The sequence below is a fragment of the Prionailurus viverrinus genome, chromosome B3 (assembly GCF_022837055.1).
Source record: "Prionailurus viverrinus isolate Anna chromosome B3, UM_Priviv_1.0, whole genome shotgun sequence".
NCBI lineage: Eukaryota > Metazoa > Chordata > Mammalia > Carnivora > Felidae > Prionailurus > Prionailurus viverrinus.
The window spans coordinates 95,848,385-95,864,563 of NC_062566.1; the positions used below are offsets into that span (position 1 = coordinate 95,848,385).

The 16,179-nt window shown below is 35.9% G+C and overlaps 1 protein-coding gene across 4 annotated transcripts in view; it reads right to left on the reverse strand.

Moving 5' to 3' along the window:
* TXNDC16 (thioredoxin domain containing 16) overlaps positions 1-16,179 on the reverse strand; it is a 137,173-nt gene that overhangs the window by 64,781 nt on the left and 56,213 nt on the right. For 3 of the 4 annotated variants that reach the window (XM_047862814.1, XM_047862815.1, XM_047862817.1), the window contains 3 exons: positions 7,777-7,943; positions 7,323-7,383; positions 2,789-2,912 (listed from right to left, as the gene is read on the reverse strand). In XM_047862814.1, coding sequence (XP_047718770.1) covers positions 2,789-2,912; positions 7,323-7,383; positions 7,777-7,943 — 352 coding nt within the window. The remainder of the gene's footprint in view (positions 1-2,788; positions 2,913-7,322; positions 7,384-7,776; positions 7,944-16,179) is intronic. The other variant, XM_047862816.1, reaches the window with a different exon arrangement.

Here is a 16,179-nt window from a genome sequence, read left to right on the forward strand (position 1 = left end):
ATATGGATTTTGAATATGTAAAAACCTTTCACTAACTTAGACCAACCAACCAACCAGTGGACTCATTCATTTATCCATCCATCCACCATCTGTGTATGGGGTAAACACACACATACACACACACACACACTTTGAATTTGTAAATATTCTGTTGGAGGTTTGTATAGATTATATAATAACACTGAAGGGACACCTAAATTGATGAGAGAAACAAAGTTTCCTAGAAGCATTGACACTAGCTGAATATTAAAAGAAAATGAAACTTAGGTAGGCAGTGAAGGAAGACAGAGGAGGCATACAGAGGAAAGAGAACAGCATGTGCAAAGGCACAGTGGCATGAAAGGGCATGCAACTAGAAATGCAAACCCTGACTGGCTATCTGATGATATTAAAGATTACTGTTAATTTTTTAGATGTAATAATAGCATTAATCATGCTCATTTTAAAAGGAGAATCTTTGTATTTCTGAAATACACAGGGAAATATTTTGGAGTGAAACTATATATTTGGGATTTGCAACAAAATAATAAGGGGTGGGCCAAGAGTGACTGGAACAGGATAGCCATGAGTTGATGGTAGTTGGGTGGAGCCAGGTAATGGATATCAGGAGATTTGTTCTATTCACCTGTCTACTTTACGGTAAGTTCATAATTCTCTATAATAACACATTACAAAGACAGGAAGGGAGGGAGATAATATAATAAAAATTGGAAGTATTATTTTCATATGATTTCAAATGCTATAAAGTAAGATACTAGATCTGGACGATAGTACATCTCAGCAAGTTTCAGCCGTGTGACTAATCAGTCACGTTACTCTCCGGGCCTCAGTGTTCAAATCTGAAATATAATAGCTGTACTACACTAACTTAAAGGAATTTTAAAATACCACATTTCATGACACTAACAAGTTATGACTCTAATACTAAAATAAAGGCCTGTTTTTTTTACTGTATTTTTTCCTTCTTATTCACATATTTTCATTTTCCTTCCAGTCCTTTCTTATTTCCCAATCTACTCTTGTTCTTCTCTTCTTCCAACACTTTCTTTTCCTCTTTCCTATTCTCTCAGTAAGCTACCCTCACTTGTAAATTGACCCACTGTTTGGCTCTACCTTTCACCAATTCATCAATATATACACACTTTCTTTTAAGCCATACATGTTTAATCCTTTTTCCATATCATCCTTTTACAGAATTCAGTCCATTTCATTCTGATTCATTCTGTGCCCATTTCCTTTGAAGGCCTTTTTTCTTTGTGTTGTGTACTTACGTGGCAACACTTTTGTAATCCTCATATACAAATGGGAATAAAACAAGGTTGGGGGGGACTATGTACATGGACATGACTATGTACACTATTATGGGCCAATATGGATTATAGATGTAGAAAGTTAAGACACACATACACACACAAAAAACCCTACAACAAAACAAGACTCAAACGGCAAAGGTGTCAAAGGAACTAGGCTGAGGAGAGAAAGCAGGCAGAGAGTCAAAAGAAAGAGAAGGCCACACCACAGGGCAAACTAAGGCCAGACAGTCAGGAAGCAATATAGGGGAAGCAATAAGGAAAGCCTGAAACAAGCAACTCCCACTGAGGACAGGAATCTCATTAAGCTGACACAGGGGCAATTCCCTTGACTGGAGGGTGGACTGTATGAACCATGATAGGAATAAAGCTGGGAGCAAGAGACCAGAACACAGGTTCCATGTAATGACAATGCTATGGAGAACTCTGGCTTAAACCACAAGCAGTTCCAACCTCTGCATATTAGAAAAAAACTAGAACATAGCTCAATCCAAGAAACTGGTCACTGGTAACTGTTAAGGCTCAGAGCCCTTATTAAATTTATAATATAGATTTTGATCAAAATAATGAATGGACTTCATGAAAAGAATATGTAAATTGCTCCCTTAGAGCTCATACTCGTATTATGTAAAACATTCAAGTATATACTAAATGAATACAAAAATGAACAAGACATAATCCCTACTTTAGAGATAATATAGACTAGTGGATAAGAGAGAAATGTAAGTGAGCAATTACAGAATAGCATTAATCTTATGAAAGAAGTATCAGTAATAATAATGATCATAAATAATTTCAAGCCAGAATGTTTAAGTTCTAGACCAGGCTCCATCACGTGCCATTTGTGAGACCTTGGGTAGATCGCTTAACTCTGCTAAAACACCGATTCCACTACAAAATGAAGGAAGGAGACATCAGCTGAATGAATGACAGTCGAAGCAAATAATGTTTAGGGGAATAACCCTGAAACTACAAAATACTTCAAAAATATAAGCAATAAGAATAAAAAGAAATATAACATGTTAAAAGAAATTTTAAAATGTTATTGAAATTTACTTCCAAATTGTCAACAATCAGATTTATTTACAAGTACAACAATATTTATCCAGATTTCATTTTCTAATAGAAAAAATAAAAATAAAAGACAATTTTGTGGCTCCTGGGTAATTTCTAAGCATGAAGTAGACCAGCAGAGCAGGAAGAACTGATTTTGAAGATAAAGGCACAGATGTGAAAAGCTAGAAGCCTGGCATGCAATAATGAAAGGTATCACACTAAACAAAATACAGCATCCTTACGTTTTCCACCAAATAAACTTGATAAAATGTAATGTGAAATGGATTTCATTAGGTTTTTTTCATAGGCTTGACTGTCAAAATATTCTATGAGGAAGTTAATTCATTGAAATGTCACTGACCTTATGGATACTGAGCAGGAATGAGGGGAAGTGGGGGAAGGAGCATCACAAAACATATTACCCATATCTGGACTTTGCACGTCCTCATCTTCATCTTCTTGCATTTCTTCAATGTGTGTATTACCTTCCACACGGGATATTATTAATTCGGTATCATGTAACACCAAAAATTCCACTGGCGCTCCCTAGAAATACATGAATTTTTAAAAACATGACTAAAATATAAGAAAGCATTTTAATAAAAATGTTTTACTTGTTTGATATTAAAATGAAACTAAATCTTTGAACTTCAGTTTTAAAATTAAATACAAGGGGCGCCTGGGTGGCTCAGTCAGTTAAGCATCCAACTTCAGCTAAGGTCATGATCATGCGTTTGAGCTTCGTGTCGGGCTCTGTGCTAACAGCTCAGATCCTGGAGCCTGCTTTGGATTCTGTGTCTCCCTCTCTCTCTGCCCCTCCCCCACTCACACTCTGTCTCTCAAAAATGAATAAATGTTAAAAAAAATTTTAAATAATATTAAATACAACAAAAAAGGAAATTCCACAATCTCTATAGAAAGTATCCAAAGCATACTTTATATAGATAGTGTGCACTACTGAAAAAACAAAAATGGGAAAACAGAACTGAAAGTCTCACTTGCTTCTTGTCACAACTACATTATTCAACTGAAGTCTGAAACATTTCACACATAATGGTATGTCCCACCTCAATATAAAAGGGATATGTGCAATTTTATTGCAAACAGGACCAATCAAAATTATTCTGATACTCCACAGAAATATTCAAAATAATATCTCATCCTAAAACAATTCCAGTAAAATATTCAATTGCCTGTTTAGCTAAAAATGTAAAACTAATATCTGCCCCCAGATATTATAAGAATATTTTAAGACTAGACTATCTAGTCCATTGAGATTAGTCCATTACAATTTCTTTCACTAATACCCAATGATCACATTTTAAAACCATGAAATTTTAGGCCACTAGATTACTTCAGTAAATAATCCCTGATTATAACCATACATTTGAATAAAGCTATAAAATAACTCTACATGTATGTGTTCTCTGATAGCACATATCTTCATCTTTTTAATATTACATTCAAAGCAAGCAATTTTTCACTTCTACAGAAATATAACGGAGTTAAAAGTTTGAGCAACAAAAGTCAAACTAAATTTGTTTGAAATACACATAGATATTGTTGTAGGATATTTTTGTATTCAAATGCAACATTCACACAGGAAAGAACACAAACTTTAAGTATATAGTTTGACAAATTTTTAGGAAGCTGATACACTTCTATAATCTCCATGCAGTTGAAGATACAGAACATTATTACCAGCACAGAGGCCACCTTCTTGCCTCTCCCTGTTATTACCCTCCCCCAAAGGTAATCACTAGTCTTTCATCACCATGTACAATTTTGCCAGTTTTTCAATTTGTTTAATGGAACTATATACAGTTTGTACTTTTTTGTGACCACTTGTTTTGCTCAACACTACTTGTGAGGTTTACGTTTAAAAGCAGTTTATTGTTTTTCAATGATGTAATCATTACATGAATATAATAGTATATATGTATGTATGTATCTAATGCATGCGTTTATCCATTATATTGCTCGTGGACTTGTGTTATTTACAGCTTGGGACTATTATAAATACTAACTGCTATGAACATTACTGTAGCTGTCTTTTGGTGCACATGTATACGCATTTGTACTTAGAAATGGAATTGCTGGTTCGCATGCTATATGTAGCTGCAGCTCTAGGAAGCACTGCCAGATACTTTTCCAATTTTCGTTGTACCAATTTTCACTCCTACCAGTAGTATACAAAAGTTCTTGTAACTCTACCTTCCTAAGAATCACTTGGTATTGTTACTTTTAAAATGTTTAGCCCATTCTGGTGGGTGAGTATTGGTATCTCTTGTTGTTTTATTTGCATTTCTACCTACAGTTTATTTGCTAATTGGATAGGGGAAATGCATCTTAGGATGGAGAGAATGAATCGTCCCCACCTTAATTCAGTATTCAAATGTGGTATCATTAAGTGAGAAAACCAGACCTCATCCACTTTAAGATAAGATAAAATACAAATAAACCAACATCTTGTCCAAAATGCTTAATGAAGCTAGGCAATCTAACTTCCTGTTTTTAGACAACATAAGGGAACAGAGGAACAAGGTAGATAACAGCAAAAGGAAACGGACAAATCCAGAATGAGGAAAAACTGGCCCCATTTATCAAAAATGTTAGTTGTTGAATCTAGGTAGTAGGTATTTGATTGTTCACTCTATTGTCCTACCTCTTGGTTTGATTTCATAAAAAAATTCCAAAGAAAGGAATGAAAAAACTTAGATTTTAAGATTTTAAATTTTAAAAATTTAGATACTAAGAAAGATTCTAGGCATTAATACTATCCTCATAAAACTATGCTAATACACAAAGAACTCTTCTCAAAGCTTCTGAACGTGTGTCCTCTCAGCCTAGAACATTCTTTCCCCATATATCCACAGGCATATTCCTTTGCTTTATGGTTACTAATCAGTGAGGTCTTCCAAGTCTACTCTCTCACCTTACCTTGACTTTTTTTTCCATTGTCCTTAACACCATCTGACATTCTACCTATACTGGTTTTGTATTTGCCTCTTGCCACTAGTATATTAGCTCCATGAGGGCAAAAATTTGCTTTTGTTCACTGCTATATCCTCAGAGCCCAGGACTGTGCATGAAACAAAGCAGGTATACAATAAATACTTATGGAATGATTGAATGGATGAATAGTGTTTATTGAGCACTTACAAATGTATTGGCCCTGTGCCAATTTAGCATTTTATATATATATTTTTAATATACTGACCCAACTACTCTTTAAATAGATATTGTTATTAACCTTACTTTACAATGAAAAAAAAAAAAGAGAGAGAGAGACACACACATAGAAATCGAGTAATTTGCCCAGGGTTACAAAGCAGGATTTGAACTAGGAAGTAAGATTCTAGAGCATAAACTCTTAATACTATATTGCTAATCACTGCCATAGGGGGAAAAAAAAAATCGGAAGAATTAATGCAATACTAACAGATATGTTTTATACCTTACTATATATTACAAGGCTTGTAGTGTAGTAATATGAGTATACAATACTATCTCTGCAACCACTTCTATACTTTAAGGACCCTCAAAATCTTTACCTGGAAAGAGAGAAAGAAAGAATGATTATACAATCCCAGGATGAATATTACTGCCCTGAGGAGAAGGTTAAAAAAAAAAAAAAATTGCACTGAACTCAATAAAGAGACTCATAGAAAAGACTACTCTATCCTTTACAGAAAACATCTTTGCAGAGATAGCTATCTTACAACCTATCTTACCTCATACTGTACAAACTTTTTTAACAATTTAAGACATCAAAACTGGGAAACGAGCAGGAGCTTTAACTTTTCCATAAAACCTACCTCCAAATAATAAATATTACCATTTCTCATTTAAGGATCTTGATCGACTAGGAAAAAAATAGCTTCAGAAAGTATGCTTTCCACGACCTGGCTAAAAAGCAGAGCATACTAGCCACATACTACACACATTTGAACAATACTACAGTTTTTAAAATATTTTCATATTTTGTCTTATAAATTCCTAATAAGTTAGATGGGAAGGTTTTATGAATATTTCACAAATGAGAAAATTGAGCTTGGAGAAGTTAATTCATTTTTCTGGTCTCAGAACGAGAAGGAACACAACTCAAGTCTTCTGACTCAACCTAGTATTCATGCCATAGACTTAGGCAAGAGAATTTACGTTTAATCTGTCTGGCAGTTCATAAACATATCAATCAATCTTTAGCATATTTATATGATATTTTGAAATGTTCAGAATTAAAGAGTTCTTAAGAAAAATTTAAGAAAAATATAAGAAAAAAAGGGACAACAGCAGAAATTTACAAAGGAAATACAAATGGGAAATAAGCCTTTAAAAATGTTCAAACTCACTAGTAATCAAAGGCATGCAAATTAAAACAAGAGCTTTGTCTATAGAGAAGTTTTTTTTTAAGATGGTAATGCTCAGTAGGGGCAAAGATTTATGAGGAACAAGAAATTCTAAGCCCTGCTGGTTTCTGGAGGGCAATTTGACGATGTATTCTATAAACATCCTTAAAAATTCCCATTTCCTTTGCCAAATTTCACCTCCAAAAATTTAGCCAAAGGAAACAATCAGTGATGTTCAAGACAGTGTACAAAGGCAGGCACCATAGCACAATAGCAAGTAATTAAATATGATTTTATGTGAAAAGTAGGTTATAGAGCACGACCCTAATTTTCTTAAAAAAATATATATATTTTTTTAAGAAAATGAGGATATATATATATATATATATATATGTATATATACATAGTATATATACCTAGTATATATAGATATGGAAATAGACTAACAAATGAGGGAAAATAAATAACACCAAAACGTTAACAGCAATAATCTTTGAATAGTGGCAATTTACAGAATTTCTTCTATAATAAGCATATACTTCTGACCACATGTATTAACTTTCTTTTAATAAACAAACATTGTAGACCAATATATAAGATGACTAACCTCTTCTGCTCTTCTGAAGACCACATTAGCATGTTGAGGAATGTCCACTTCCAAAGAGTCCCTTTTTCAAAATGGAAATAAATGTTTTATATTGCTAATCTGAAGAATCACAGTCATCAGGATGTCAATATGAAAGAGAACTATATGTTCTTATACTGAACACAATTTATGAAAAAAGATTACAATTTAGTGACTCTCAGAAAGTGCAGACATAAAGACAGACCAGATTTGCTAGTCTCCATCTTGATCTAGAACTTCATGTTAGCAAAGTTTAAAGGTCTAAATTTTAATCAAGCTACTAATTAACGCACAGAATTTAGCTCAGCGACTGGTTCTAACTATATGACAATTTACTAGAGATTTGAGTTTATTGACAAGTGACTATACTGCCATATTTAAAAAACAGAAAAACAGTGTTTTGCTAAATACAGTGACTATACAATGTTTAAGATACCTTAACAAGAGTAGAACTCCTGCTTTCCCCAGAAGACGCCAAGCAACCCATTCTGCAGTTCTTCTGTCAGCTTCATGTGTCGCTTGCTGACTAACAATAAAAACCAGTGGTAATCCTAGTTGCAGATGAACGGTTGAAACCTGTTGAGGGTCTTCAGCAACTTCAGTCTTCATTTAAAAAGAGAACAAAATGTCTTCACTGTGAGGAAATACGGTTCCAACATTTGGATGTAAACTCTAATTCTTATTAATAAAGTCATGAGTAAGAAAACCAAGTCTGTGAAATAAATCCAACATTAACAGAAATCATCTCAGCATTTCCTGAGGTTAAGCTTCCCAATGTACCTATATAGTTCAAGCATTATAAAACTAACATATTTACAAAGAGTTAAACGTGAAATTACAATGACAAGGAATAAGCATATTATAAAGAAATAAACAAACAAAAAACAATAAATAAAACAGTGTGGTACTGATAAATGAAGAGATATTTCAAATTAAATAGAATAACTAAGGAATAAGTCCTTTCACATAAGAATTAAACATGTAATAAATGACACAGAACCATGAGGAACATCTGAGTTTGGACAGCAGCTTGAACATATACATCTAATTTTACTCGACCAAGAAGTCCCAGGAAAACTACAGCAGGGAGATTTTTTTAAAAGAGATAAACATACATATGTGAAGAAAGGAAAAGAGAAAAGGCAAAAAATTTTTGGAAGCTAAAGAACAGAATAATAATGGACTTAGAGTCTAACAAAGCAAACCCATAAGCCATGAGAGAAAGCTAAGAAACAATTCAATTTTAACTGCAGAATCCTACAATTGCTCAAGATCGGTCAGTGCCTGGTATCTCTGGTACTGGGAGAGAAATACTGGAGGGGGAAGTGGCAAAAAGGCTAAAAAATAAGGAGGAATGGGTAAAAGCTTTGGAGAGAAGTTAGATCCAGAGATTCCTCTCCCTGACTCTAAGAGCTCAGGCAACTGTCCCTCCCTCACACCAGAAGAAATCTGGGGGGGACTTCAGGAAAGCTGAAAGTGTGAATACCACGCCAGAAGAGAGGGGAGTAAGTAACCAAATGCTGAGGCACTCCTAGCTCCCTACCCACTCAGTTCCCAGAATATAGTGGCCAGACTTCTGTCCTCCCAGCAGAAGACTGAAAGATCCTTTTCCAAGAATTGTGAATAACCCCAAGAAAAAATCTGAGTATACTGACATTAGGGTTCATCAAAAAGAAACACCCTGTGGAGCTCAGAGTTAACGAGTCTCATCTACATTCTCAGAACTTCCAATCAGCTTTTTAGTTTCATATTCTAACTCACAAACAGATATCCAAGAAGTAACAAACATCTGAGGAAAGCCTCTAACATAAAAGAGACCAGAACAAACAGAAAAATAGAGAACATGGAAAGAATACAGACTATTCAGGAGGAAGGTTCAGAAAACTACTTCTCATAAGCTCAAGGTGATGGGAAGATATTGCATCCATAAAGAAAAAAAAAATAAAGTTTAATAAATCTGCCAGAAAGTACAGCAAAAAATGAAAAATGGGAGAGAAAATGTAATAAAGGTGAAGGATTGGTTCAAGAGGTCCAATGTCCAACTAAGAGTCCCAGAAAGAGAGAAGGAAGAAAATAAAAGGGGAGAAATCATCACTGAAATAAACACAAAAGTTTCCTATGACTGAAGGAACATAAACTGCCAGACTGAAAGAGCCCACTAAGTAACCAAAGAGTGGATAAAAGCACATGCACAGGAAGATGTATTCTTGCAAGGTTTGCAATTATTGAGGATTTTTTTTAATCCTAAAAGTTTCTAAAGAGAAACTTTTTTCTCTTTAGAGAAACAGTATTTACCGATGGTAGGCGGAATCCTAAAATGGCCCCCAAGATTCCCAGCATACAAATCTTGTATAATCCCAATTCCTAGGATAGCCATTCCCTTAATTAGGTTACATTATAGAAGACTGTCATAGCACAATGCAGCCAGAGCCCTGCTGGCTCTGAAGGAGGAAGCAGCAATTTTTTGAGAAGACCATGTGGCGAGGACCTGAGAATAGCCTATAGGAGCTGAGAGCAACACCAGCCAACAAGCAGCAGGAAAGTGGAGACATCTTACAACCACATGCAACTGAATTATACCAAAGCTCGAATGGGTAGAACAGCATGAAGGAATAGAAAGACCTGTTTTCTTCTTTGTGTATTTGGTGAACAATAAGTAATTTAGCATTATAAAGTGAAAAGGAGGAACAAGCAATAAGGATGGAGATCTAGCAAGGGCCCAAATTATTAAAAACCATTATATCCTCCAAAGAAAGTAGGGCTTTCTTCTGTAAGTAAACTGAAATCATTTAGAAACTGTAAGATGGGTGCCTGTGTTGGTCAGTCAGTTAAGCGTCCAACTCTTGATTTTGGGGCCTAGGTCATGATCTCACAGTTGTGAGATCGAGCCCCACTTCAGGCTCTGTGTTGAGCACGGAGCCTGCTTAAGAGTCTCTCTCTCCCTCTGCCCCCTCCCCTGCTCACACATGCATGTGCACACACACACTCTCTCTCAAAAAAAAAAAAAATATTACAAAAAAATAAACTCGTAAGAAATATTGTAACATGTGTTTAAAAATATTACTCTGACAGCAATAGTGAGTATAAACTCAACATGAGTTAAAAAAAAAAAGGGGGGAAGACTAGAGACTAGATCAGTTACTATTATTAAAATAGGACATGAGAGTTGGTGAAAACTTCAATTAAGGCATTAGCTGTTAGAATGAATTCAAAAGATATCTAGGTTGTAAAATTATAGAGGTGGGGAGATGCAGAAAATGAGAATGATCTCCCAGGTTTCTGCTACTAATGACTAGACAGTAAATTAACAAAGATAATGGAGAAAGAACAGATGGTGGAGAAGGACAACACATTGATGTTGGACATACTGAGCTTAAGGAGAGATACAGCTAATTAGTAGTTAGATATACAAGAGATACAGTGTAATTAATAGTTAGATATATGGGTCAGAAAGTCCAAAGAAAAATTTGACCTGAAAGTTCTGATTATCAAATCAGTGTAGTTAATGCTATAGAAACAGATAAGATCACTTGGAGGGTATATTCTGAGCATCTCTCACTGTGTATAGAGAAAAGTACTCTAAAACCTAATGGCTTCAAATAACAAGAATCACTTATTTTGTTCATATATTTGCAAGCTCATCTCTGCTCCATATGGCATTAGCAGGGCGCCTGGACTGGATGCTGGAGGTCGGCTTTAAAGATGGATCATTCATTGGCTAGCAAGCTGATGCTGACTATAGGAGCTCAGCCATCGCTGTGCACTAGGGGCCTCAATTCCTCTTCACTAGAATTTCTCCTCAGATTTAATGTCACAGCATGGTACCTGGGTTTCAAGAATGAGTAACCAAAAAGAACAAAGGAGAAGCACAAGGCATTTTGTGACATATAGCCTCAGGAGTTACACATCATCACTTCAGCCCCATTCCACTGGTGAAGGCAGTCACAGAGGCCCAACCAGTGTCAAGGAGAAGGGCACAGACTCCACTGGATAGGCACAGTGATAAGGTTAGCTTATGGATAAGGAGATGCTTATGGAATGGGAGATATTGTTATTTCCATCTTTGGAATATACAATCAAAGTCCGATGGGATAGGGCTTTGGAGGTCTTGGAGAGAGGAACCAGTGTATTTTGCAAGTAGGAGAGATGTGAATTGTTATGGTCAGTAGTCTACCCTCTGGCTGTAACAATTCACACCTCCCCCCACACATATGCAAAACACACTTATCTCAAAGATTCTCAGGCTTCATCCCATCAGACTTTTGAGGATCAATGCAAAGTCTAAGATCTCATCCTCTACATTCAGGTCCAGGTGTTGATGAAGTTCCTCTAGTGTGGTCCCAAGGACAGAGGACCTTCAGAACTGTTCTCAATCTGAAGACCTATGAACTAAAGAGATAAATTATTTGTCCCTAATACATACTCAACAATGACTGAGCAGGCATGGGATGAGGGCTATATACACTCCTGTTTCAAAGGAGAGAAAAAGGAGGCACACAGTAGTCATTAGGGCACAGGGTTCTTTAGTCCATCCAACATGTTGCCAGTTAATTGATTATGGCTCAGTCCTACTCCCTAAGGGTTGTTCTCTGAGGCTTTTAATGATAAACTCTGGGCCCTCTGTCCCCCAGCTCATCCTTTCTTTTTTTTTTTTTTTTTCAATATATGAAATTTATTGTCAAATTGGTTTCCATACAACACCCAGTGCTCATCCCAAAAGGTGCCCTCCTTAATACCCATCACCCACCCTCCCCGCCCTCCCACCCCCCATCAACCCTCAGTTTGTTCTCAGTTTTTAAGAGTCTCTTAGGCTTTGGCTCTCTCCCACTCTAGCCTCTTTTTTTTTTTTTTCCTTCCCCTCCCCCATGGGTTTCTGTTAAGTTTCACAGGATCCACATAAGAGTGAAAACATATGGTATCTGTCTTTCTCTGTATGGCTTATTTCACTTAGCATAACACTTTCCAGTTCCATCCACGTTGCTACAAAGGGCCATATTTCATTCTTTCTCACTGCCACGTAGTACTCCATTGTGTATATAAATCACAATTTCTTTATCCATTCATCAGTTGATGGACATTTAGGCTCCTTCCATAATTTGGCTATTGTTGAGAGTGCTGCTATAAACATTGGGATACAAGTGCCCCTATGCATCAGTACTCCTGTATCCCTTGGGTAAATTCCTAGCGGTGCTACTGCTTGGTCATAGGGTAGGTCTATTCTTAATTTTTTGAGGAACCTCCACACTGTTTTCCAGAATGCCCAGCTCATCCTTTCCAGTTTACAAAAAAAAGGTGCTGTGTCTGCAGCTGAGTAGATTTCTCAGCCTGTTCGTGCTGATAGAAATTTGGGGATCCAAAGAACTCTTCATTTTGTGCTGTTTCTGTGCTGTGCTGTGTCCCTTTCTGTATAAGCTGGTATAATTCTTTTAAAAACTTGTAGTTTCATGGGGCACCTGGGTGGCTCAGTTGGTTAAGCGGCCGACTTCGGCTCAGGTCATGATCTCGCGGTCCGTGGGTTCGGGCCCCGCGTCGGGCTCTGTGCTGGCAGCTCAGAGCCTGGAGCCTGTTTCAGATTCTGTGTCTCCCTCTCTCTGACCCTCCCCCGTTCATGCTCTGTCTCTCTCTGTCTCAAAAATGAATAAACGTTAAAAAAAAAATTTTTTTAACTTGTAGTTTCTTAATCATAAAAGCTATAATCCATTCCATTAGACAAAAGACAAAATCAAAAAAGTCCTTGATAGATAGAAAAAGTAACAGATTATTACCATAAAAATTGCAATTAGTAATTTTATATATCCATAAAAATACTATGTACTTTATGTAAAATATTATAGTAATATATATTTTAGAAAACAGTATAATATATATTTTATATAAAATACATCAATGTTTTATAGTTGATATTTTTATAAAATATTTTATGTATTTTATGTAAAAATATATAAATTGTTAAAAGAGAACATACAAAAGTAACAAAACACTCCTGTATTGGGGGGATTACCAATATTTTTCTAAAATTCATATGTTACTATTAAATTACTTAGAAATTAATTTTCAAAAAAGGATATAAAGGCGAAATGGATTGTAAGAGATGCTATGAGGGGCGCCTGGGTGGCTCAGTCGATTGAGCGTCCGACTTCGGCTCAGGTCATGATCTCACACGGTCCATGAGTTCGAGCCCCGCGTCGGGCTCTGTGCTGACAGCTCAGAGCCTGGAGCCTGTTTCCGATTCTGTGTCTCCCTCTCTCTCTGACCCTCCCCCATTCATGCTCTGTCTCTCTCTGTCTCAAAAATAAATAAACATTAAAAAAAAAAAAAAGATGCTATGAACTACTATACACCTATACCTTGGATAAACTAGAAGATGTGGATAAATTCCCAGACACATACAACTTACTAAGACTGAATATGTAGAAATAGAAAATCTGAACAGACATATAACAAGGAGATTGAATCAGTAATCAAAAACCTCCCAACAAAGAAAAGCCCAGGCCCAGATGGCTTCACTGAAGAATTCTATCAAACATTAAAGAAGAATTAATGCAAATCCTTCACAAACTCTTCCCAAAAAGAGAACACTTCCAAACTCACTGTAGGAGGCCAACTACTTTGACACCAAAGCCAGGCAAGATACTGCAAGGTAACTGCAAGAAAATATCCCTGACGAATACTGATGCAAATATCCTTAACAAAGTACTTGTAAACTGAATTCAACAGCACATTAAAAAAACTAAACCCATTAGCCAGTAGAATTTATCCCTGGGATGAAGGATGGTTCAAAATCAATCCATGTAATATACTACATTAGGAGGACAAAGGACAAAAATCATCTCAACTGATGAAGAAAAAGTATTTGATCAAATTTAACAGTCTTTCATGACAAAAACATTCAACAAACTAAGAAGAGAAGATTACTTCAACATAATAAATGTTATATATGAAAAGCCCACAGCTAAAATCAGACTCAACAGTGACAAACTGACAGCTTTTCCTCTAAGATCAGGAACAAAGCAATGATGCCCACTCTTGCCACTTCTGTTTAACATAGTAATTAGTTAACAGAGCAACGAGGCAAATCAATCAATCAATAATAAATAAATAGCATACAATTAAAAAAGAAAAAGCAAAATTATCTCTGTAGACAGATGACATGATCTTCTATGCAGAAAACCCTAAAGATTCCACAAAAAGTACTGTCCAAACTAATGAATGAATTCAACAAAGTTGCAGGATATAAAATCAACACTGAGAAATCAGTTGTGTTTCTATGCACTAACAAGGAGCTATTCAAAAAGGAAACTAAGAAAATAATCCCATTTATAATAGCATCAAAAAGAATAAAATACTTAGGAATAAGTTTAACCAAGAAAGCAAAAGACTTATACACTGAAAACTATAAAACATTGCTAGAAGAAATTAAAGAAGATGCAAATAAACGTAAAGACATCCCAATCATGTTCGTGGGCTAGATTTAATATTGTTAAAATGTCCATACTACCCAAAGTCATCTACAAATTCAAAGCAATCCTTATCAAAATCCCAATGGCATTTTTACAGAAACAGAAAAAAAAAAAAAATCCTAAAATTCATGTGGAATCTCAAGGGACACCAAATAGCCAAAAAAATCTTAAGAAAGAATAAAGCTGGAGGCCTCACAACTCCTGATTTCAAAACATACTGCATTTAAACACAGACCAATAGAACAGAATAGAGAGCCCAGAAATAAGCTCTTGCATACATGGTCAAATGATCTTTGACAAGGGAACCAAGGCTATGCAATGGGTAAAAGAAAGTCTCTTCAACAAATGGTGCTGGGAAAACTAGATATCCACATGCAAAAGAATTAAGAAATTTTCATCTTATACCCATACAAAAATAACTCAAGATGAACTAGCAACCTAAATGAAACTATAAAACTCCTAGAAGAAAATGTAGGGGAAAGCCTTATGACACTAGAACACAAATGATTTCTTGGAAATGACATCACAGGCACAGGCAACAAAAGCAAAAATAGACAAATAGAACTACATCAAACTTAAACAAGTCTGCACTGTGGGACGAAATAATCAAAAAGGGAGAAAATACTGCAAGCCATTATCAGATAAGGGGTTAATATCCAGAATAAAGAACTACAACTTAACAACAACAACAAAATAACAACTTAAAAAAGGGCAAAGGAGGGGCGCCTGGGTGGCGCAGTCGGTTAAGCGTCCGACTTCAGCCAGGTCACGATCTCGCGGTCCGCGAGTTTGAGCCCCGCGTCGGGCTCTGGGCTGATGGCTCAGAGCCTGGAGCCTGTTTCCGATTCTGTGTCTCCCTCTCTCTCTGCCCCTCCCCCGTTCATGCTCTGTCTCTCTCTGTCCCAAAAATAAATAAACGTTGAAAAAAAAAAAAAAAATTTAAAAAAAAAAAGGGCAAAGGACTGGAATAGACATTTCTCCAAAGAAGATATACAAATGACCAACAGGCATATGAAAAACTTAACTGATCATCGGGGATATGCAAAGTAAAACCACAGTGAGATTATCAAAACCATTAGAATGGCTAATATTAAAACAACAATAACACAAAATAACAAGAATTGGCAAGGATGCGGAGAGATTAAAAACTCTTGCACACAGTTGTTGGGCATGTAAAATGATGCAACCACTATATAGAAAAGTATAAAGTTTGCTCAAAAAATTAAAAACAGAACTACCATATGATCCAGCAAGTTCATTTCTGGTATATATCCAAAAGAATTAAAAGCAAGATCTCAAAGAGAGATTTGCAAACCCATCTTCACTGCAGCATTATTCACAATGGCCAAGATGTGGAAGCAACCTACTCATCAATGATA